The 25,125-nt window shown below is 39.0% G+C and overlaps 1 protein-coding gene across 12 annotated transcripts in view; it reads left to right on the top strand.

Annotated features, from left to right (window-relative positions):
* The first annotated feature begins 5,696 nt into the window (after positions 1-5,696).
* The window catches only part of LOC117335591 (ABC transporter G family member 9-like), a 35,230-nt gene continuing 15,801 nt past the window's right edge, over positions 5,697-25,125 (top strand). For 8 of the 12 annotated variants that reach the window (XR_004534460.1, XR_004534458.1, XR_004534459.1 and 5 more), the window contains exons 1-8: positions 5,697-5,755; positions 10,068-10,671; positions 10,829-10,998; positions 14,998-15,103; positions 17,492-17,592; positions 18,688-18,849; positions 24,156-24,249; positions 24,406-24,469. Coding sequence is in view for 8 of the 12 variants with exons in the window: in XM_033895684.1 (XP_033751575.1) it covers positions 10,182-10,671; positions 10,829-10,998; positions 14,998-15,103; positions 17,492-17,592; positions 18,688-18,849; positions 24,156-24,249; positions 24,406-24,469 (1,187 nt within the window). In the remaining 4 variants the exon portion in view is untranslated. Of the gene's footprint in view, positions 5,756-5,969; positions 6,142-8,572; positions 8,673-10,067; positions 10,672-10,828; positions 10,999-14,997; positions 15,108-17,491; positions 17,593-18,687; positions 18,850-24,155; positions 24,250-24,405; positions 24,470-25,125 lie in introns of those variants that run through there. The other 4 variants (XM_033895690.1, XM_033895687.1, XM_033895685.1 and 1 more) reach the window with 4 other exon arrangements.

Raw genomic sequence — 25,125 nt, 5'->3', positions numbered from 1 at the left:
TACGTATACACCACATCTTTGTACGTATACACCATATCTCTGTATGTATATACCACATCCCTGTACGTATACACCACATCTCTGTACGTATACACCACATATCTGTACGTATACACCACATCTCTGTATGTATATACCACATCTCTACATATACACCACATCTCTGTACGTATACACCACATCTCTGTATGTATATACCACATCTCTACATATACACCACATCTCTGTACGTATACACAACATCTCTGTACGTATACACCAAATCTCTGTACGTACACATCACATCTCTGTATGTATACACCACATCTCTGTACGTATACACCACATCTCTGTACGTACGTATACATCATATGTCTGTACGTATACACAACATCTCTGTACGCACCGCATCTCTGTACGTATACACCACATCTCTGTACGTACACACCACATCTCTGTATGTACACACCACATCTCTGTACGTAAACACCACATCTCTGTATATATACACCACATCTCTGTACGTATACACCACATCTCTGTATGTACACACCACATCTCTGTACGTATACACCACATCTCTGTACGTACACACCATATCTCTGTATGTATACACCACATCTCTGTACGTATACACCACATCTCTGTACGTATACACCACATCTCTGTACGTATACACCACATCTCTGTATGTATATACCACATCTCTGTACGTATATACCACATCTCTGTACGTATACACCACATCTCTGTACGTATATACCACATCCCTGTACGTATACACTACATCTCTGTACGTATACACCACATCTCTGTACATATACACCACATCTCTGTATGTACACATCACATCTTTGTACGTACACACCACATCTCTGTACGTATACACCACATCTCTGTACGTATATACCACATCTCTGTACGTATACACCACATCTCTGTACGTATATACCACATCTCTGTACGTATACACTACATCTCTGTACGTATACACCACATCTCTGTATGTATATACCACATCTCTGTACGTATACACCACATCTCTGTACGTATACACCACATCTCTGTACGTACGTATACATCATATCTCTGTACGTATACACAACATCTCTGTACGTATACACCACATCTCTGTACGTATACACCATATCTCTGTATGTATACACAACATCTCTGTACGCACTGCATCTCTGTATACGTATACACCACATCTCTGTACGTATACACCACATCTCTGTACGTATACACCACATCTCTGTACGTATACGCCACAACTCCGTACGTATACACCACATCTCTGTACGTATATACACCACATCTCTGTACGTATACACCACATCTCTGTACGTATACACCACATCTCTGTACGTATACACCACATCTCTGTACGTATACACCACATCTCTGTACGTATACACCACATCTCTGTACGTATACCATCACATCTCTGTACGTATACACAACATCTCTGTACGTATACACCACATCTCTGTATGTACACACCACATCTCTGTACGTACACACCACATCTCTGTACGTATACACCACATCTCTGTATGTACACACCACATCTCTGTACGTACATAACACATCTCTGTATGTATACACCACATCTCTGTATGTACACACCACATCTCTGTATGTATACACCACATCTCTGTACGTACACACCACATCTCTGTACGTATATACACCACATCTCTGTACGTATATACACCACATCTATGTATGTATACACCACATCTCTGTACGTATACACCACATCTCTGTACGTACGTATACATCATATCTCTGTACGTATACACAACATCTCTGTACGCATCGCATCTCTGTACGTATACACAACATCTCTGTACGCACCACATCTCTGTACGTACACACCACATCTCTGTATGTATACACCACATCTCTGTATGTATACACCACATCTCTGTACGTACGTATATATAATATCTCTGTACGTATACACAACATCTCTGTACGTATATACCACATCTCTGTATGTACACATCACATCTCTGTACGTACTCACCACATCTCTGTACGTACACACCACATCTCTGTACGTACACACCACATCTCTGTACGTACACACCACATCTCTGTACGTACACACCACATCTCTGTATGTATACACCACATCTCTGTATGTACACACATCTCTGTATGTATAAACCACATCTCTGTACGTATACACCACATCTCTATACGTATACACCACATCTCTGTACATATACATCACATCTCTGTATGTACACATCACATCTCAGTACGTATACACCACGTCTCTGTACGTATACACCACATCTCTGTACGTATACACCACATCTCTGTACGTATACACCACATCTCTGTACGTATACACCACATCTCTGTACGTATACACCACATCTCTGTACGTATACACCACATCTCTGTATGTATACACCACATCTCTGTACGTATACACCACATCGCTGTACGTATATACCACATCTCTGTACGTATACACCACATCTCTGTATGTATACACCACATCTCTGTACGTATACACCACATCTCTGTACGTATACACCACATCTCTGTACGTATACACCACATCTCTGTACGTATACACCACATCTCTGTACGTATACACCACATCTCTGTTCGTACACACCACATCTCTGTACGTACACACCACATCTTTGTACGTAGACATCACGTTGTAGGTATGTACATATCACGTGGTAAGTATGTACAGATCACGTGGGCAGGTATGTACGGAGAGGTTGTGTATCCATAAGGAGATGTCAATTGTTGAATGTTAAACATACATCATGCAGTGATCACGTTTTGAAATGGTGTCAGTAGTAACGTATAAATCGTAACTGCCCGAGCCGTTGGATGTTACTACATTTTCAGATGCCGATTGATCTACATGCGATCACGTGCTATTCCGTGCAACATCGAATTCCACTCCTCGATATCGATAACACATCATATTACGTATAATTTCAGCCAATCAGTTAGACACGTTCCGTCAAGTTGCACGCTAGTGTTTTTTTTTTTGTTTTTTTGTTTTTGCTTTTTTTTTTTTAAAGATGCCGTATTTGTGATGTTGTGGTGAATATTATGGAATGAGAGGTAGTTTAAATGGAATAGATCCTGTCTTTAGCATTCTGTGCTTTGGCTTTGATACCAAGATGTAATAAAAGAGTTATTACACTTTGTTTCTATCGATATGATGATTTATGGAGCGAAGATGACCAATACCAACCCCCTATAAACCATCATAGGTCGAAACAAAGTACCATAACTCTATATAACTTGAGGATAGCACGAGTTACTTGTACTCTCTCGCCGTTCATGGATTTTAATGTCCGTTACGTTTGTTCATAACATCATGAACGCCATGTTCTTTATCGGTAATTACAGTTTTTATGTTTCTGTGTCGTCAGTGAAAACACTATTCCTGGAACAGTCCAGCACTTTCTGAATGGTTTACTTTTTATTATGATAGCATATCACAACAGGTCGTATGTAGGACAATTGTCGAAATGAAACGGGTCTAGCATAGCGCTCAGAGTCCGATGAATGTAAGTAGTGTTGGTGGAATTATACAAGTTTTTTTTAAACAACTTGGTTTTTGTATCTTACGTTATCATCTCATTTTATTAATTTACTCATTCATTTACATGTCTTTTATCAATAATGGAATAAATACTTGAATTATGAGATAAATGAATAAATAAAGTAGTATCTGTAAATTAGTTGCATATGTTTTATAGACATTCCTAGAGAGCAAATATTTCAGTCTAATCATTTTTGACATCAGACTCGGTCAGTGGTTATGATGTCACCGTGTTGTGACTCGCGGTGTCGCTCGAGAAACAAGGTTTAAATCCCACTCGTATTGAATATGGTGGATATAACCGACTTCATACTTAAATGGGTATCGTTATTCGCATCGTCTAATAACACTTTTTGTAAAACATAAAGACAGTCTCGGCGCCCTGATAAAATAACTAGTTTTTACAAGTGCATAGACGCTTAATGATGTAAGGGAGGAAACTCTCGTTGTTCTGGGTAGACCGTGTAAATTAAACTGAAAAGATTTTAAGATATTTTAAGAACAAACATAGCTCACTCACTATTAAGGTTTAGACAATACTGCATTTCTATGTGTTTTGTTTTGAAGACACGCATTCGAATCAATTAAAAAAAGACATGGCCATTTCTACCTAATGTGTTCAAATTCAGTGATGAGTATTTTTGTGTCAGAGGAAATCAGTCATCCCGGCATATGTATACTATTTATATATAATATAGGCGTAACTAAAAACCTCTTTCTCTGATAGGGCGATATCATAAATACATGTACTGGCATAGTTTGATATGCACTATAAAAATATAATAGATATATATAAATAATATAATAATTAATGTATAAATATATATTAAAATGGATTATTTTCCTGCACTGTAAATATTTGTACATGTCATTTCCTTCTTTGTCCCTCCCATAATGACGTCACCAATATTTTTGCTCGTCAATAAAAGATTGATTTCTGCGAAACAGAAAACGAAATATAATGCCATTATTATGATCTGAAAGAGGAAACAGTTTCTACAAGTGTGAGCAATATTGTAAAAATCTGCTGACAAACAAAACCAGGAAAATAAAAAAAAAAATGTTGACATATTTTTGACACATGAATGTATTATAAAACGCCATTTTGTAATGTATATAAACATTTATAATCAAAATAAAACAAAATTGTTGAAAAAAGTGAATTCCCTTGTCTATAGTTCGTCATTCAAAGTTATCTTTAATTTATCCTCCAACACCGATTTCATGAAGAAAACTCGTCTAAACAGAATTTCGCATGAAAAAAACGTACCCGTTAGACATGTATATTTCCTGGATGTTTGAAGTCGAAAGGCAATACTTGAAATAAAAGCTTGAATGATAACATAAATTTTGTATTTCCAAGTTCAAAGAAATATTTTGTTTCTAGCTTATCAGTTATTTCAACGGTATCATAAATGAACTGTGTTCTGCGGTATTTTCCAAAGTTATGATAGCCGCCTTGTGTGAAGAAACATTACATAAATCACCATATATTACATGTATATGCTCAGTGGACGAAGCATTTTCTCTTTTCATGGACATTTGTTTCCACTTTTACCGGTATGGGATTACTTGAAGGAGGTGTGTCTTAGATTGACAAGCACGAGGCTTAAACGCTAAGATGAAGGCCTATTAAACATCTTAAAATTAATTTCCTTGGTATACTTATGATGTAACAGGTGACAAATAAGCTAATTATGTAAAACGCAAACAAACAAACAAACATACAAACAAATCAAACCAATCAAACAAATTTTCTAATGATTTGTTCAGGAATGCCAACATTTCCAGGTTGTTTATTGGTCACGTACCGAAAAGAGAGTGTATACATTTGAGTCTCACATCCATATCACAAATCAGTTTTGAATTCAAAATGAATAAAATTTTCCAATCTTCAATTCATACAGAACATGTGAGCAATACAGGCCCATTGTGTCTCGTCTTTAATTCTTTGGTTCGCATCTGGAGTATTTAGAAGTATTTATTAACTCGACATTTTCTTGTAACAGGAGTTTTCGATAGTTTGTTACATGATATAACCCACAACTTTGAAAGAAGACAAAATTAATCATTAGAAAACTAAGCCTTAACATTGGAAAAGTGGTCGAAGGGAGGCAACTCGTACATTGTCACCAGAAAGCGGAAGTGTACACTGTCTGCAGGTAGACCGCTAATATTTTCCAGGTATGTAAACAATGCATCTATCTGTAAATATCTATTAATATGAATGAAGATATCCCGATTGTATCAAATATATCATATTTACAGAAGTGGTATGCTAGGCAGTTCAATGACATCAAACGCGTCGTTGGAGAATGTTATATAATTAACTGTCCACTTTGGCCTAGGTGTACAATAATATGTCGGTCAGTTTATGTCAGAGTGACCTATAGTCGAGGCAAAACAAACTCTTAACACGCGGTAGCATGAGAGTTGTGTCTGACTATTTACGGTATATATATCCCAGTGTCCGGTTGGATTAATGTGTTAATACATCCATGAACACATTTTAGAAAAGGCGTGAATGTATACGAAGTCAAAGGTTAGATTGTGTGTGTATAAAACGAGAGGTGAGGATACAATCAGAGAGTCTATATATATGTCTCTGATACAATAAGTCGTGATGATGGTAATACTATTTAATATATTTAATTTTATATATATATTCAGTTCAGTTCTAAAGAATTAAGGAAAATATCTTACTAGATCTCAGTATCATATAAATATATATTTATATAAAAGTATAATCTAAGTCTTAAGAAACACTTGTTAGAAAAGCCAGAGACATATATATTTAGTCACATATATACACTGTACGTCACAGGTAAAGCATTTATATATATATATGCGCTTTCATCTTCAAATTTTCAGATGCTTTACATCTTAGTAGACAATCGAGTAATTATTGATGATGTCATACTCGTTTAGTGTGTAGGCGGCCACATATGGTTGCAGAGATGTGTACTAACTTCTAAAGCATCTGAAGATTTTAAGATAAAAGCTGCAGTTTATGTTTTACTAACGAGTATTTCTGAAGTTCAATTTTTTTATATATACTTACCTTACATTGAGAACCAGAAAATATTAATATATAATAGTGTTGCTCCAATTAATCATTTAATTGAAGATTAATCGGTTTACCTCTGACTAGACTAATCGATCATGATTTTTATGATCAATCATGATTTTTATGATCCATCATGATTTGACTATAACGTGGAAATTTTCATGATTTACAGCTGACTTAAACAATTAATAAATGAACAATATCACTGGTAAATTGAAATAAATATGCATTAAAACAACAATTTAAAACATAGCTAGATATCTAAAATATATCCACAACATTTTCCCCTATTTTGGTTTATGTTTTTTTTTAGATATTTCCCTTTCTGTTCATGATCGATCAATAATTGATCATCGATCATTTAATGAATCAATCGAAAGGATCGATCATGAAATTTATAATGATTCCAACACTAATATATATATATATATATAAGGCCTATTTGTTATAAATAATATTGAGAGGATGTGTTGGGAGTTCGATCCCATCGAACAGACTGCATCGTACATTCTCCATAGCCTCGGGAACTTGAAACAGACTTGGTTTTGGGAGACAACTTTGTATTGTGCGATTGAGTGTCATGTATATGTACAATATCAAAATTTGGGAATTAGATATCAATGTTGATTTGCAGAAGACTTTTGTTTACTATAATCAATGTAAACAACTTATGGGCTTTCCTTTTAAATGACCTATCAATAACTGATGAGGGGTCCTGGGTATCACCATTGATGATAGGATGAAACCAGTTTAATTAAATGAATGACCATGACCTACTTACAGGGTCACAGGGGTCAAAGGCATTAAAACTTTAAACAACTTCTTATGGTAACTATATAAGAGGCCAGTAGAATCATATACATGTAATCTTGAGCCAGTAGCATGCTGGGATGAAGGGCTATCAAATTTGTTAAATGAATGACTGTGACCCTTTCTGCAGGCTTACAGGAGTCAAATGTTAAAAAAAAACAAAAACAACAACTTTAAATTGCTCCTTGTCAATAACTAAGATTACCAAGCTCTTGATATTGGGCCAGTAGGTAGTATGTTTTGGTGATGATATCATGACTACAAAGTTTATTCAAATGAATGACCTTGACCTACTTTCACCAGTGTGATGTATAAGTGGCACGGTGGTTCAGTGGTAGGATGCAGAGCTATGTGACTGAAGGACTTCTGTTCTTGTTGACTCAGCTGTAAATGAGTATGTGGCTGGACGGTGCTAGAAATGTCGTGTGTAAGCTGTTAGCTTTGAAAAATGGCAGCTTTGAAAAATGGCAGCTCCGACTGTATGTTCCCCGGGGAATTGAGCAAGACATCAGCTGTTTGTTAAAGGCTGAATTACCAAAGATATTAATTTGTGAACCTCTTTGAGACGACTATGTTGCTGTGATAGAGTGGTAAATAAAACTCCAGATTATTAATTATGTATAATTATTATATAGTTGATTTGGTTTGGTTTGTTTTTGTTTAACGTCCTATTAACAGTCAGGGTCAGTTAAGGACGTGCCAGGTTTTTGAGGTGGAGGAAAGCCGGGGTACCCAGAGAAAAACCACCGACCTACAGTCAGTACCTGGCAACTGCCTCACATAGGTTTCGAACTTGAACCCAGCGGTGGAGGGCTTGGGATATATATGATTGAAGAAATTGGCTTGATGAAGACTTGGCATTCATGATAGTCTTCTATTGCCAAACATTTGGGGAAGACTGTGAAAACTTCACTAGGGAAAAATACCCATAGTCAGCAGTAAAAATCAGAGTTAAAAAATCACTGACAATTGAGATATATAATTTTATTTTATACTTGATCAACATCGCTCCCTGAACGAATGAGGACTTGACTTGCGAGTCAGTCCAGGATTAATGTACCGTGGACAAGGGACAAACAAACCCTACAAATATTTGACCACTGTTCGTCAGTATACCTACCCTCAAGGCATTGGTAGTTTAATATTCACAGTTTAAGCAAACAGGATTTCAGCTCCATTGTCTGACAGTGTATATTTTATATGGCTGTGGCAGGCAATTTAGCGGTATGTACATGATGTAGCAGTATTTTAATGTTTTAGTTTGAATTTTAACAGCATTGATATACTTACATCATTGTCAGCTTTTACCAGATTTTGTCTCATCACACCAGGTATTTCAGCTTTCAGACATAAGACAAACTTCTTCTACAAATTTTTTTATTTCCATGAGTCTGATTCTAAATGTTTAAAGATAGCCTCAGAAAATCTGTTTATTTGTATATCTCTATTTGACAATACCTGATCATGAGAACAATGCAGCTGTTTTAGTGAACTAATCAGATTTTTATGATTAGTTACATTTAACTAATAATTGTTTATTAATTAAGTACAAATTATCTTCCTAATTAGTAAAAGTTGACAAACGACAATTTCAGCGATAAACTCATCAAGTCATTATTACCAACTTACAACATAGATAGCCTGATATCATTGGAAGTGAACTTTTAAAAAATGGCTCAATATAAACCATGTGTTTCAAATATTCTCAATGAATCACTTTTGTCGGGCTGTCTCATATGATATTATGTTGTCTGTATAAATTGGAGATATTTCAGGGCTTAATGATATATTATCACATATTACTAGATTGTTAAGATTACCAAAGGTACAGGCAGATAGTTTAATGTCACTGTTTATTGTCAAATATCAAATCAAAGGCCAGCGGAAAGAAATAAGACAGAAGGAGGAGATTTTTAAGTATTTCTCAACTTAAATACCTCAGAAGAAATCCTCCAATCCTTGAGGTGCTTTCATAACTCATTAAGGTCTGTTGTATCAGATATAACAATGGCGTCGTTCCCAGAATCAGAACAGGTGTGTAGACACAGAAGTTAATCATTAGGGTCAGTAATCATGGATTAATCTAGGGATTTTTTACTACCGTTTATGGGTAGTTTCCCCTCAGGATTTTGTTCCATTTTTCCCCTCAGACTTCTGTTAAATTCAAAATATTGTATTTTCTCTCATCTTTATGGGAAGAATATTCCCAAATACACTAGATTTGCTTTCCTAATTAAACATTTGCTGTTTTTACTTGGAAAATGTGTTTTTAAAGCAAAAAACTGAAACTTTGAGATTGTTAAATTTGATCCCCTTTTCAGAACTGATTTTCCCCTATTGTCCAAAAAGGGTAGTTTCCCCTAAATTCCAGATTAATCCCTGGTAATAATCTTACAAGTTAGTATAACCAGCATAATTTAATGTTAATTTGCCTGTATGTCATGAATTTGTTATGTGTATTTAAATCCAGGTCGATGTCGGAGATATGTCGGAGAATATTTGGGACCAGGTAACTCCTTGTTAGCCTAATTCAGTTCACCAGTTCATATATACTGCTCATTAATTGTGTAATTAGCATTGTAGGGTATGTGTATGTAAATTTACTGTTATCACTTTCAGGTGGCTCGATCATCAGAGGTCATAGGTCAATAGTGGACGTGACATACTGACACAATGTAACGGTCATCAAAGGGTACAGTGGTGGACACGGAGGAGTGTTGACCTCTAACAGGCATGGAAGGTCAAACAGAGGTCAATACTGGTAACCTTGACCCTTGTGTGGAGAATAGGGAAAGGAGTAAAGTTACCACTTCTGACCCTTCTCAACAAACTGTTGAAGGTCATATAGAGGTCATTTGTGATATCAAAGATCCAAGCCTTGTTCCAGTTGAACAGGTCAGTGACTCCGAAGGTAATATAGAGGTCGGTGGTGATCTTATGGAGCATGAACCAAAAGGGCAGGTGGAACTATCGAACCAAGAACCGTCAGATGGAGAAGTGACTTCAACAAAGTCTTCTGATGTGGGGTCAGAAGAGACTATGGACCCTGAACTTATAGATAAAGGATTAAAGGAGTTGAGCATAGAGGTCACGACCCCTGACCCCTCACATCGGGGGCTAATATTTAAGGGTGTGTCCGTTTCCATTGGCAACACTTCCATTCTACAGAATGTCTGTGGGATGTCAGAGGAGGGTAAACTCCTTGCCATCATGGGACCGAGCGGTGAGTGAAATCGTTTATAAATTCTGCAGATAATTCAAGGAATTCTTGATTATATTATATCACATGTGTTTTATTATCAGGACGAATTAGAAAAATAGGTTAAAAAAGCAAAACGAGACTGTCTGTACTATATTAACAGCTATGTATTATTTGATAGGAGCTGGAAAAACTACCCTCCTGAATGCCTTGTCTGGTCGGTTACCCTTGACAACAGGTGAGATCTCCTTGAACGGAGTGCATATCTCAATGAAAACCAAACGGAAAATAGGCTACGTATTACAGGAAGACATCTTCTTCCCAAGCCTGACACTCAGGGAGACCCTTCATGTGAGTATATATGTGTAGATATCAGGTTTTCAAAGTTGAGTAAATCATTTTCATTTGTCCTGTGTTATAAGGCTTTACTTCCCTTCTGATTGTGAATTGGCTCACTGCTACCAGTAATTAATCTTGAACTGATATGGATTCTCTTTACCTCCGTCAGCTGTTTTGTAGTCTGGCTGAGCCAAGTCTATAACACTGATTTCAGTCTAAAAATACAGAATTTAACTTTGTGTTGAGAACAAAACCCTGCGGACACCCCCAGACTATATCTTACAAAGTGATAGTTTGTACATTGCGAATTCATAAATACAGGAATAAATTACACAAAGTTATATAGAGGCTCGGTAGGGGATTTTTCAAGGCTTTGTGAAATGCTGTACATAATGTATATCCTTAAATCCTGCTTCGTGAAATGCAGTATATCGTTAAATCCTGCTTCGTGAAATGCAGTATATCGTTAAATTCGACTTTGTGAAATACAGTATATCGTTAAATTCGACTTTGTGAAAAACAGTATATCGTTAAATTCGACTTTGTGAAATACAGTATATCGTTAAATTCGACTTTGTGAAATACAGTATATCGTTAAATTCGACTTTGTGAAATACAGTATATCGTTAAATTCGACTTTGTGAAATACAGTATATCGTTAAATTCGACTTTGTGAAATACAGTATATCGTTAAATTCGACTTTGTGAAAAACAGTATATCGTTAAATTCAACTTTGTGAAATACAGTATATCGTTAAATTCGACTTTGTGAAAAACAGTATATCGTTAAATTCGACTTTGTGAAAAACAGTATATCGTTAAATTCGACTTTGTGAAATACAGTATATCGTTAAATTCGACTTTGTGAAATACAGTATATCGTTAAATTCGACTTTGTGAAATACAGTATATCGTTAAATTCGACTTTGTGAAATACAGTATATCGTTAAATTCGACTTTGTGAAATACAGTATATCGTTAAATTCGACTTTGTGAAATACAGTATATCGTTAAATTCGACTTTGTGAAAAACAGTATATCGTTAAATTCGACTTTGTGAAATACAGTATATCGTTAAATTCGACTTTGTGAAATACAGTATATCGTTAAATTCGACTTTGTGAAATACAGTATATCGTTAAATTCGACTTTGTGAAATACAGTATATCGTTAAATTCGACTTTGTGAAAAACAGTATATCGTTAAATTCGACTTTGTGAAATACAGTATATCGTTAAATTCGACTTTGTGAAATACAGTATATCGTTAAATTCGACTTTGTGAAATACAGTATATCGTTAAATCTGACTTTGTGAAATGTGGAGTTCACCGTAGTTTTAAAACTGCAGTCGACTTGTCCGGACAGTTTTACGTCAACTCCTCCCTCCTTCAGTCATGTATGTATGTATGTGTATATTAAATACATTAATTAAAATTTACTCCAACCCCAAGAAAAAATATACCAGAACTACAGGTAGATATCAAGGAGTTTGGAAGAAAACTACGTCTTAAGGAATTTTTTGCTGATAAGGATTTTACTCAGGATGACTCATGATCACTGGTACGGAATAAATCTACCTTTACGCCCTCAAAGGGTAGGGACTCTCATCTGGATAAATATATTGATACATTTTCGGATTTGATACAAACTACCGATAACCACCGACAAAATATTACGCGTGCAGAAAAGAATGCAATGAACAATCTAAAAAATGACAACTCTTTAGTGATTAAACAAGCCGATAAAGGTGGAGCCATATATATAGTTATTATGGATTCTGAATATTACAAGCAAAAAGTTCTGGAACAATTAAATAACCTGAACTATTATTCAGAAATTACCGAAAATATTGACAAAATCACTATGAGGAAAGTTGGTAAACTAACGTCCCTATACACGAAACTAACGGACAAGGAAAAGAATTACCTCACATCATTTGATTTCAAATGCAGCAACTTTTATGGCTTGCCAAAAATCCACAAAAGCACATTGATCCAAGAGGCTATCAACAAACAAAATTCAGAATGTACGAAAATCCTTAGACCTGCAGATTTAAAACTAAGACCTATAGTAGCGGGACCAGCATGCCCCACACATCGCCTTAGCAACCTTCTGGATATTATACTGAAACCTCTTTGCCAATTCATACCGAGCTACTTGAGGGATGATATATATATGGACTTCATCGCACAACTTCCCACAGAGGTTGATGAGGATTCATTACTCGTATTAGCTTTGATGTTACGAGCCTATATATATATATACGAATATACCTCATGATCTTGGTATTGAAGCCATACGTTTCTGGACAAACAAACACCCCGATGCAGTACATCCCAGATTCAACACAGAATTTCTTATTGAATCACTAAAAATTATCCTTCAAAACAATTCATTTTACTTTGATGGAAAAAACTTTTTACAGACCCTAGGTACAGCAATGGGAACGAAAGTTGCCCCAACGTATGCAAACCTTGTAATGGGATACCTGGACCAACAACTTTACGACCAACTCAGTTTAACTTACTGTGAATCATTTGTCAACCACGTACGAAAATGTTGGAAGAGATATCTCGATGACTGTTTTATCATATGGACAAAGTCTAGAGATGAGTTAACAATATTCCAGGACACTCTAAACAACCTGAATATGTCCATTCAATTCACAATGGAATGTAGCGAAACAGAACTTGCATTCCTTGATGTACTTGTTAAAAAATCGGGAAAATATATCATAACTGATATATTCTACAAGTCCACCGACACACACACCAGTATCTGGACTTTCATTCATGCCATCCAACGCACATCAAAAGAAATATACCATTCTGCCTTGCAAGACGTATATGTGCAATTGTGATTGACAGTGAAAAACACATACAAAGACTTGATGAGCTAAGATATTTCTTAGTTAAACAGCATTACCCTGCAGAATTGATAACAAGAAGTATCGAGCGGGCTAAAGCCATTCCAATAACAGAATTAAGAAAAACAAAAGCCACATCCGAAAACAGTAACAACATACCATTCGTCGTTACACACAACCCATGTCACAAAAACATTACCAAGGCAGCGAAAGACTCTATTCCACTGCTACATAAAAGTGAAAAGATGCGGAATTTGGTTCAGACATCGGAAATTTTACAGAGTAAACGACAGCCAGCCAATCTTAAAAGGATTCTGACAAAAGCTAAATTTAATGAATCTGGTAAACAAAGTTTTTCTGTATCCAAGTGCGAAGACACGAGATGTGGGACCTGCAATTATATACATATAGGGAAATATCTCATTTTGAAAAATGGGAAAACGGTGAAACCCAATAGTGACTTGAATTGTAAAAGCAAGAATCTAATTTACGTTATAGTTTGCCCAACATGTAAAGAACATTATATCGGCCAAACGGGGAACGCACTAAGTGAGAGAGTTCGGGTACACAAACAACAGATACGTACCCCGGAAACACGCAAAATCCCACTTAGTGAACACCTAGACAATTGTGGTAAAGGGACATTTTGTATATATCCCTTTTACAAAATGGTGGATACTTGCATCACTAAAAGACTTTGCAAGGAAGAAATGTTTGTGAAAATATTTAAACCGAAATTGAATGCAAATTGATATTTTTTTAAATGTTTACTTTCTCAACGGACACTTAACATTCACCAAATTAATGTAATAACACCTTAATTAGTAACGTTATCTCCCCTGGTGTTATTATATTGTATGTGACGTCATAATGTGGTAACCAAGACGTTAATAAATGAATCGCCTGAAGATGGCCGTTAGGCCTGAAAACGTTAGCGAAACACAACAGTTGTCGTGTTGAATTTATATTTTTAAACTATTTAATCGATACACAAAGTATCTACAAGTTTTATTCTATGTATATATGTATATATGTATATACATTTTATGGTATACACTGGTTATGTTTGATTGATATTAATTATCAAGGTATACCACTACATTTGATTTATGTCTATAAATAGCATATGTTTGACATCTTTAAGTTTGTAGCCTGCATCCGCCTTCCTGATACTCTGTCACATGACCAGAAGATGTCCCGTCTGGACGAGATTATTAACTCGCTGGAACTCGGCAAATGCCTGGACACACGTGGGTATTTACTATACATATACAGCCCTCACTTTTATGATATTGTCAATCAATATTTGGTGAGAGGAAAACACATAAAAATGTCAATACAGTTTCCACTTCCTTATTTAATAAGCCCCCTCCCCAAGTGTGACAGTTACGTACCATATTCATCCTCAAATAAGCCCCCTCCCCAAGTGTGACAGTTACGTACCATATTCATCCTCAAATAAGCCCCCTCCCCTACCGTAAAATTTGATTACCAAATTCATTCTCAAATAAGCTCTCTCCACTGGTGGAAAAGTTTGTGTAAAATTTACATACCATATTATCCTCAAATATGCCCCATCCCCCAGTGTTAAAGGTAAGTACTATATTTATCCTCAAATAAGCACCTTGTGTAAAAGTTACATAATGTATTTATCCACAAAAATCCCTTCCTCTAGTGTAAAAGTTTAGTATTAATGTTTGGGGAGGGCATATTTGTGAACCACTTAATTAGCTTACTATCTTAAAATTGATGATTTCACCAAAATGGAAGAAGAGGGCTTATTTGTGGGCAGGGTTTATTGCAGATGAAAACTTACCAGACAATTTAAATGATACAGATTTATCATAACATATTAATAGATTGGTGATGTGTAGACAGAATTGTTTTCTGTGTTTGGTAGAGTTGAACCCGTTCTTACATCTACATGACTCAATTGTTATCATGTTTGATTCGCTATATAAAGACCAAAGTATCTGGCTCAACGTCTTTCAGCCTCATTTTAATGTCACACTCAGGTATCTGCATGACCAAAAGTTTCTGTAAAATGCAAAACTTGGTAAAGTTAAGTTCACCACAGCCATGTAATTCTGACTGAATCCTATATGTTGATGGCTGTTCTTTGTCAGCCATATTCTGACTGAATCCTAAATGTTGATGGTTGTTTTTGTAAGCCATATTCTGACTGAATCCTGTATGTTGATGGCTGTTCTTTGTCAGCCATTTTTTTACTGAATCCTGTATGTTGATGGTTGTTCTTTGTCAGCCATGGTTTGACTGAATCCTAGATGTTGATGGTTGTTCTTTGTCAGCCATGTTCTGACTGAATCCTTAATGTTGATGGTTGTTCTTTGTCAGCCATGTTTTGACTGAATCCTATATGTTGATGGTTGTTCTTTGTCAGCCATGTTTGACTGAATCCTGTATGTTGATGGTTGTTCTTTGTCAGCCATATTTTGACTGAATCCTATATGTTGATGGTTGTTCTTTGTCAGCCATGTTTGACTGAATCCTATATGTTGATGGTTGTTCTTTGTCAGCCATGTTTTGACTGAATCCTATATGTTGATGGTTGTTCTTTGTCAGCCATGGTTTGACTGAATCCTATATGTTGATGGTTGTTCTTTGTCAGCCATGCTTTGACTGAATCCTATATGTTGATGGTTGTTCTTTGTCAGCCATGTTTTGACTGAATCCTATATGTTGATGGTTGTTCTTTGTCAGCCATGTTTTGACTGAATCCTTAATGTTGATGGTTGTTCTTTGTCAGCCATATTTTGACTGAATCCTATATGTTGATGGTTGTTCTTTGTCAGCCATATTTTGACTGAATCCTGTATGTTGATGGTTGTTCTTTGTCAGCCATATTTTGACTGAATCCTAGATGTTGATGGCTGTTCTTTGTCAGCCATGTTTTGACTGAATCCTTATGTTGATGGTTGTTCTTTGTCAGCCATGTTTTGACTGAAACCTATATGTTGATGGTTGTTCTTTGTCAGCCATATTTTGACTGAATCCTGTATGTTGATGGCTGTTCTTTGTCAGCCATGTTTTGACTGAATCCTGTATGTTGATGGTTGTTCTTTGTCAGACATATTTTGACTGAATCCTAGATGTTGATGGCTGTTCTTTGTCAGCCATGTTTTGACTGAATCCTATATGTTGATGGTTGTTCTTTGTCAGCCATGTTTTGACTGAATCCTAGATGTTGATGGCTGTTCTTTGTCAGCCATATTTTGACTGAATCCTGTATGTTGATGGTTGTTCTTTGTCAGCCATGTTTTGACTGAATCCTGTATGTTGATGGTTGTTCTTTGTCAGCCATGTTTTGACTGAATCCTATATGTTGATGGTTGTTCTTTGTCAGCCATGTTTTGACTGAATCCTATATGTTGATGGTTGTTCTTTGTCAGCCATGTTTTGACTGAATCCTATATGTTGATGGTTGTTCTTTGTCAGCCATGTTTTGACTGAATCCTATATGTTAATGGTTGTTCTTTGTCAGCCATGTTTTGACTGAATCCTATATGTTAATGGTTGTTCTTTGTCAGCCATGTTTTGACTGAATCCTGTATGTTGATGGTTGTTCTTTGTCAGCCATGTTCTGACTGAATCCTTAATGTTGATGTGTTCTTTGACAGCGATGGGTGGTCCCATGATGCCGGGTCTGTCTGGAGGCGAGAGAAAACGGGCCAGCATTGCTTGTGATCTTCTGATGGATCCCTGGCTTATACTACTGGACGTAAGTTATCTGGTGGTGATCAGCTGGTGTGAGTTTTACTTTAATGGTGAACCATATGTCACATGATAACAGGTCAAATATACGGTTTCAAGGTTTGATTTCTTTTTGAATGTATTCCATGTTTAATGAATACACATTAATTCTTGTACAAATAATTCCGAGACTGACATTAAGATATTATATGTTTTGGTAATGTGTGCATTAATTCAAAGTACATTTTATGTAACCCCATATACTACTCAAAAGTGAAATAAACAGGTGTATGTTTTATTGACGAACCATCTATAGTTGTAGACAGATATGTTGTAGGCTAAACACTGCAGATATAAACTAGATTTCTGCTGTATAATATTTGTATATAAACTATATAATAGTATGTCCATCTGTACATAAATCTATCTCAGGGCTGAGTAGTGTTTTCTTTCAGCTCTTAATCACATGTACATGACTGAATATTTATTTCATACAGACTAATTTTACAGAAATATTCCCCTGCACAAAGAACATGATGGGGCGAAGAGCTACCAAGTTTATTCAGATTAATGACCTTGACCTACATTCTAGGTCACAGGGGTCAAATATGCTTAAATCTTTAAACAACTTATTCTCAGTAACCAAGAGGGCTAAAGACCTGATATTAGGCCTGTAGCATGCTTGGGTGAAGGGCTACCAAGTTTGTTCTAAACTTACAATGGGTATCATAACAATATTAACATTTTTGTCAGCCCACCAACTACAGAGGTGGAGGGAAAAGAGTCAAATCACGGTACGTGTACATATACTGTGTATATTTTGCTTTCTTGCGATTGTTTTATTATAAAAATATCAAGCATCTATCTCAGTGATATGGGTAGCTGGCCTTTTGATGATAAAAAAAATATATAGCCATGCGACAGAACCCTGGCTGACCTGTCAGTATTCTTGTAACACTGGTAAATACTAGCCGCAATATACCGTTCGGCTAGAGAGATCTTCTCTTTAGCTCGATCAGTTGAGCGATAGACTAGTAAGCCAGAGGTCCCTGGTTCGATCCCTAGCAGAGGCAAGTGATTTAAATTAAAATTTAAGTTAAGTTAGACTAATTGCGTTTGTCAGGAACCAACGACCGGCCTTGATTCCAGTAGTGCAGCCAGCCTGATGAGGACGATGAAGGATTATGTCGTCACTCACAACAAAATGGTGGTGGCCACAATACACCAGCCCTCTACAGCACTGTTCTACTCGTTTGATAACCTCCTCCTTCTGTGTGGAGGACAGGTACGTATGGTAATGTCAGAATCATTATTAGAATGTCTGTTGTGTGATGTCTCTGTCCCCCTCAAAATGTCTGTTGTGTGATGTCTCTGTCCCCCTCAGAAGGTCTGTTGTGTGATGTCTCTGTCCCCCTCAGAATGTCTGTTGTGTGATGTCTCTGTCCCCCTCAGAATGTCTGTTGGGTGATGTCTCTGTCCCCCTCAGAATGTCTGTTGTGTGGTGTCTCTGTCCCCCTCAGAATGTCTGTTGTGTGATGTCTATGTCCCTCCCTCAGAATGTCTGTTGTGTGATGTCTCTGTCCCCCTCAAAATGTCTGTTGGGTGATGTCTCTGTCCCCTCAGAATGTCTGTTGGGTGATGTCTCTGTGTCCCCCAGAATGTCTGTTGGGTGATGTCTCTGTCCCCCTCAGAATGTCTGTTGTGTGATGTCTCTGTCCCCCTCAGAATGTCTGTTTGGTGATGTCTCTGTCCCCCACAGAATGTCTGTTGTGTGATGTCTCTGTCCCTCCCTCAGAATGTCTGTTGTGTGATGTCTCTGTCCCCCTCAGAATGTCTGTTGGGTGATGTCTCTGTCCCCCTCAGAATGTCTGTTGGGTGATGTCTCTGTCCCCTCAGAATGTCTGTTGTGTGATGTCTCTGTCCCCCTCAGAATGTCTGTTGGGTGATGTCTCTGTCCCCCTCAGAATGTCTGTTGTGTGATGTGTCTGTCTCCCTCAGAATGTCTGTTGGGTGATGTCTCTGTCCCCCTCAGAATGTCTGTTTTGTGATGTCTCTGTCCCCCACAGAATGTCTGTTGGGTGATGTCTCTGTCCCCCACAGAATGTCTGTTGGGTGATGTCTATGTGTCCCTCAGAATGTCTGTTGGGTGATGTCTCTGTCCCCCTCAGAATGTCTGTTGTGTGATGTCTCTGTCCCCCTCAGAATGTCTGTTGTGTGATGTCTCTGTCCCCCTCAAAATGTCTGTTGGGTGATGTCTCTATGTCTCCCTCAGAATGTCTGTTGTGTGATGTCTCTGTCCCCCTCAGAATGTCTGTTGTGTGATGTCTCTGTCCCCCTCAGAATGTCTGTTGGGTGATGTCTCTGTCTCCCTCAGAATGTCTGTTGGGTGATGTCTCTGTCCCCTCAGAATGTCTGTTGTGTGATGTCTCTGTCCCCCTCAGAATGGCTGTTGGGTGATGTCTCTGTCCCCTCAGAATGTCTGTTGTGTGATGTCTCTGTCCCTCAGAATGTCTGTTGTGTGATGTCTCTGTCCCTCAGAATGTCTGTTGGGTGATGTCTCTGTCCCCCTCAGAATGTCTGTTGGGTGATGTCTCTATGTCTCCCTCAGAATGTCTGTTGTGTGATGTATCTGTCCCCCTTAAAATGTCTGTTGCGTGATGTCTCTGTCCCCCTCAGAATGTCTGTTGTGTGATGTCTCTGTCCCCCTCAGAATGTCTGTTGGGTGATGTCTCTGTCCCCCTCAGAATGTCTGTTGTGTGATGTCTCTGTCCCCCTCAAAATGTATGTTGGGTGATGTCTCTGTGTCCCTCAGAATGTCTGTTGGGTGATGTCTCTATGTCCATCAGAATGTCTGTTGTGTGATGTCTCTGTCCCCCTCAGAATGGCTGTTGGGTGATGTCTCTGTCCCCTCAGAATGTCTGTTGTGTGATGTCTCTGTCCCTCAGAATGTCTGTTGTGTGATGTCTCTGTCCCTCAGAATGTCTGTTGGGTGATGTCTCTGTCCCCCTCAGAATGTCTGTTGTGTGATGTCTCTGTGTCCCTCAGAATGTCTGTTGTGTGATGTCTCTGTCCCCCACAGAATGTCTGTTGGGTGATGTCTCTGTCCCCCACAGAATGTCTGTTGGGTGATGTCTCTGTCCCCCTCAGAATGTCTGTTGGGTGATGTCTCTGTCCCCCTCAGAATGTCTGTTGTGTGATGTCTCTGTCCCCCTCAAAATGTATGTTGGGTGATGTCTCTGTGTCCCTCAGAATGTCTGTTGGGTGATGTCTCTATGTCCATCAGAATGTCTGTTGTTTGATGTCTCTGTCCCCCTCAGAATGTCTGTTGGGTGATGTCTCTGTCCCCCTCAGAATGTCTGTTGTGTGATGTCTCTGTCCCCCTCAGAATGTCTGTTGGGTGATGTCTCTGTCCCCCTCAGAATGTCTGTTGGGTGATGTCTCCTTCAGAATGTCTGTTGTGTGATGTCTCTGTCCCCCTCAGAATGTCTGTTGTGTGATGTCTCTGTCCCCCTCAGAATGTCTGTTGGGTGATGTCTCTGTCCCCCTCACAATGTCTGTTGGGTGATGTCTCTGTCCCCTCAGACTGTCTGTTGGGTGATGTCTCTGTCCCCCTCAGAATGTCTGTTGTGTGATGTCTCTGTCCCCCACACAATGTCTGTTGGGTGATGTCTCTGTCCCCTCAGAATGTCTGTTGGGTGATGTCTCTGTCCACCTCAGAATGTCTGTTGTGTGATGTCTCTGTCCCCCTCAGAATGTCTGTTGGGTGATGTCTCTGACCCCCTCACAATGTCTGTTGGGTGATGTCTCTGTCCCCTCAGACTGTCTGTTGGGTGATGTCTCTGTCCCCCTCAGAATGTCTGTTGTGTGATGTCTCTGTCCCCCACACAATGTCTGTTGGGTGATGTCTCTGTCCCCCTTAGAATGTCTGTTGGGTGATGTCTCTGTTTACCTCAGAATGTCTGTTGTGTGATGTCTCTGTCCCCCTCAGAATGTCTGTTGGGTGATGTCTCTGTGTCCCTCAGAATGTCTGTTGGGTGATGTCTCTGTGTCCCTCAGAATGTCTGTTGGGTGATGTCTCTGTGTTCCTCAGAATGTCTGTTGTGTGATGTCTGTGTCCCCCTCAGAATGTCTGTTGGGTGATGTCTCTGTCCCCCACAGAATGTCTGTTGGGTGATGTCTCTGTCCCCCTCAGAATGTCTGTTGTGTGATGTCTCTGTCCCCTCAGAATGTCTGTTGTGTGATGTCTCTGTCCCCCTCAGAATGTCTGTTGGGTGATGTCTGTGTCCCCCTCAGAATGTCTGTTGGGTGATGTCTCTGTCCCCCACAGAATGTCTGTTGGGTGATGTCTCTGTCCCCCTTAGAATGTCTGTTGGGTGATGTCTCTGTTTACCTCAGAATGTCTGTTGTGTGATGTCTCTGTCCCCCACAGAATGTTTGTTGGGTGATGTCTCTGTGTCCCTCAGAATGTCTGTTGTGTGATGTCTCTGTCCCCCTCAGAATGTCTGTTGGGTGATGTCTCTGTCCCCCCTCAGAATGTCTGTTGGGTGATGTCTCTGTCCCCCTCAGAATGTCTGTTGGGTGATGTCTCTGTGTCCCTCAGAATGTCTGTTGGGTGATGTCTCTGTCCCCCTCAGAATGTCTGTTGGGTGATGTCTCTGTCCCCCTCAGAATGTATGTTGTGTGATGTCTCTGTCCCCCACAGAATGTCTGTTGGGTGATGTCTCTGTCCCCCTCAGAATGTCTGTTGGGTGATGTCTCTGTGTCCCTCAGAATGTCTGTTGTGTGATGTCTCTGTGTCCCTCAGAATGTCTGTTGGGTGATGTCTCTGTGTTCCTCAGAATGTCTGTTGTGTGATGTCTGTGTCCCCCTCAGAATGTCTGTTGGGTGATGTCTCTGTCCCCCACAGAATGTCTGTTGGGTGATGTCTCTGTCCCCCTCAGAATGTCTGTTGTGTGATGTCTCTGTCCCCTCAGAATGTCTGTTGTGTGATGTCTCTGTCCCCCTCAGAATGTCTGTTGGGTGATGTCTGTGTCCCCCTCAGAATGTCTGTTGGGTGATGTCTCTGTCCCCCACAGAATGTCTGTTGGGTGATGTCTCTGTCCCCCTTAGAATGTCTGTTGGGTGATGTCTCTGTTTACCTCAGAATGTCTGTTGTGTGATGTCTCTGTCCCCCACAGAATGTCTGTTGGGTGATGTCTCTGTGTCCCTCAGAATGTCTGTTGGGTGATGTCTCTGTCCCCCTCAGAATGTCTGTTGGGTGATGTCTCTGTCCCCCACAGAATGTCTGTTGTGTGATGTCTCTGTCCCCCTCAGAATGTCTGTTGGGTGATGTCTCTGTCCCCCTCAGAATGTCTGTTGGGTGATGTCTATATGTCTCCCTCAGAATGTCTGTTGGGTGATGTCTCTGTCCCCCTCAAAATGTCTGTTGGGTGATGTCTCTATGTCTCCCTCAGAATGTCTGTTGTGTGATGTCTCTGTCCCCCACAGAATGTCTGTTGGGTGATGTCTCTGTCCCCCACAGAATGTCTGTTGGGTGATGTCTCTGTCCCCCTCAGAATGTCTGTTGGGTGATGTCTCTGTCCCCCTCAGAATGTCTGTTGTGTGATGTCTCTGTCCCCCTCAGAATGTCTGTTGTGTGATGTCTCTGTCCCCCTCAGAATGTCTGTTTGGTGATGGCTCTATGTCTCCCTCAGAATGTCTGTTGGGTGATGTCTCTATGTCTCCCTCAGAATGTCTGTTGGGTGATGTCTCTGTCCCCCTCAGAATGTCTGTTGGGTGATGTCTCTGTCCCCCACAGAATGTCTGTTGTGTGATGTCTCTGTCCCCCTCAGAATGTCTGTTGGGTGATGTCTCTGTCCCCCTCAGAATGTCTGTTGTGTGATGTCTCTGTCCCCCACAGAATGTCTGTTGTGTGATGTCTCTGTCCCCCTCAGAATGTCTGTTGGGTGATGTCTCTGTCCCCCTCAGAATGTCTGTTGTGTGATGTCTCTGTCCCCCTCAGAATGTCTGTTGTGTGATGTCTCTGTCCCCCTCAGAATGTCTGTTTGGTGATGGCTCTATGTCTCCCTCAGAATGTCTGTTGGGTGATGTCTCTATGTCTCCCTCAGAATGTCTGTTGGGTGATGTCTCTGTCCCCCTCAGAATGTCTGTTGTGTGATGTCTCTGTCTCTCTCAGACTGTCTGTTGTGTGATGTCTCTGTCCCCCTCAGAATGTCTGTTGGGTGATGTCTCTGTCCCCCTCAGAATGTCTGTTGTGTGATGTCTCTGTCCCCCTCAGAATGTCTGTTGTGTGATGTCTCTGTCCCCCTCAGAATGTCTGTTGGGTGATGTCTCTATGTCTCCCTCAGAATGTCTGTTGTGTGATGTGTCTGTCCCCCTCAGAATGTCTGTTGGGTGATGTCTCTGTCCCTCTGGGTGATGTAATCTGATTTAATTATGTAAATCAGCTGTGACATGGCTGACTCTACTGCTGTTTAATGTTATATGTATTGGACTCTACTGCTGTGAGGTTGAATTCATGTATTCAATATTGACCATGATATACCATTTGTCTTGATAACAATCTAACTCCCCATCCCTGTGTTCCTCCAGACGGCCTACTATGGACTGACAGCTGAAGTTGTCCAGTATTTCCGCAGCATCCACTTCCCAGTACAGCCCGGGTTTAATCCAGCAGACTTTATCTGTAAGTGTGCAGATGATCTTAATGTCACAGATTTTGAACTTAAATTTTAAAAGTTTCATTTATTCATAATTTTGAATGCTTAAACTTTATTAGAAATAGTTAAAAAATGTTTTTACTGCAATTTTTAGTTGAAGCTGATTTTTTTCTTCATTTCAGTGGATAAAATGAAGAACAGTGAGATAGTCCAACAACAAATAATTGAATCATGCAAGGATTTACGGTACAGTCTTTTATAAGGTCAGGATGACCTATATAGGCCATCGTGCACCATCCATAAACTTGTTCACATTTTAAACTTCTTAAGTTACACCCGTGAGATTCAGCTGAAACTTGGCTGAAATAATCTTGAGATGGTCTTTACCAAGTTTCTTATTTTTTGCATCACTCAAAATCCAAGATGGCTGCCATCTTGAAAAATACATTTTAAACTTCTCCAGTTCCACCGGTGCCATCAAGCTGGAAATCGGGGGGTATTAAGGAACAGAAGCCAATATTTTAAGTGTCCTAAAATTTCGGATACTTAGTAATTTAGGATAATTGAATTTTGTCAACAGGACTCTGGGATGGAGTGATATGTATTTTCCTCAATGAAATTAATTTTACCTTCTAAGGTCATGTGTCAAGCACATAAACTTTTTAGGTCACCTGAGACAAAGTCTCAAGTGACCTATTCTAATCCCCTTTTGTCCGTCGTCGTGCGTCGTCCGTCGTGCGGCGTGCGTCCGTAAACAATTTACATTTTCGACTTCTTCTCCAAAACCCCTACACCAAATTCAATGAAATTTAGCAGGAAGCTTCTATGGCTAAAGGTCAACCAAAATTGTGAATTATATGGTCCCCACCCCCAAGAGGCCTGAGGGGCGGGGCTAAAAAGGT

The sequence above is a fragment of the Pecten maximus genome, chromosome 10, assembly GCF_902652985.1.
Source record: "Pecten maximus chromosome 10, xPecMax1.1, whole genome shotgun sequence".
Lineage (NCBI taxonomy): Eukaryota > Metazoa > Mollusca > Bivalvia > Pectinida > Pectinidae > Pecten > Pecten maximus.
The sequence above is the reverse complement of the archived record's forward strand: the minus strand, read 5'-3'. Positions and strand labels throughout refer to the sequence as shown.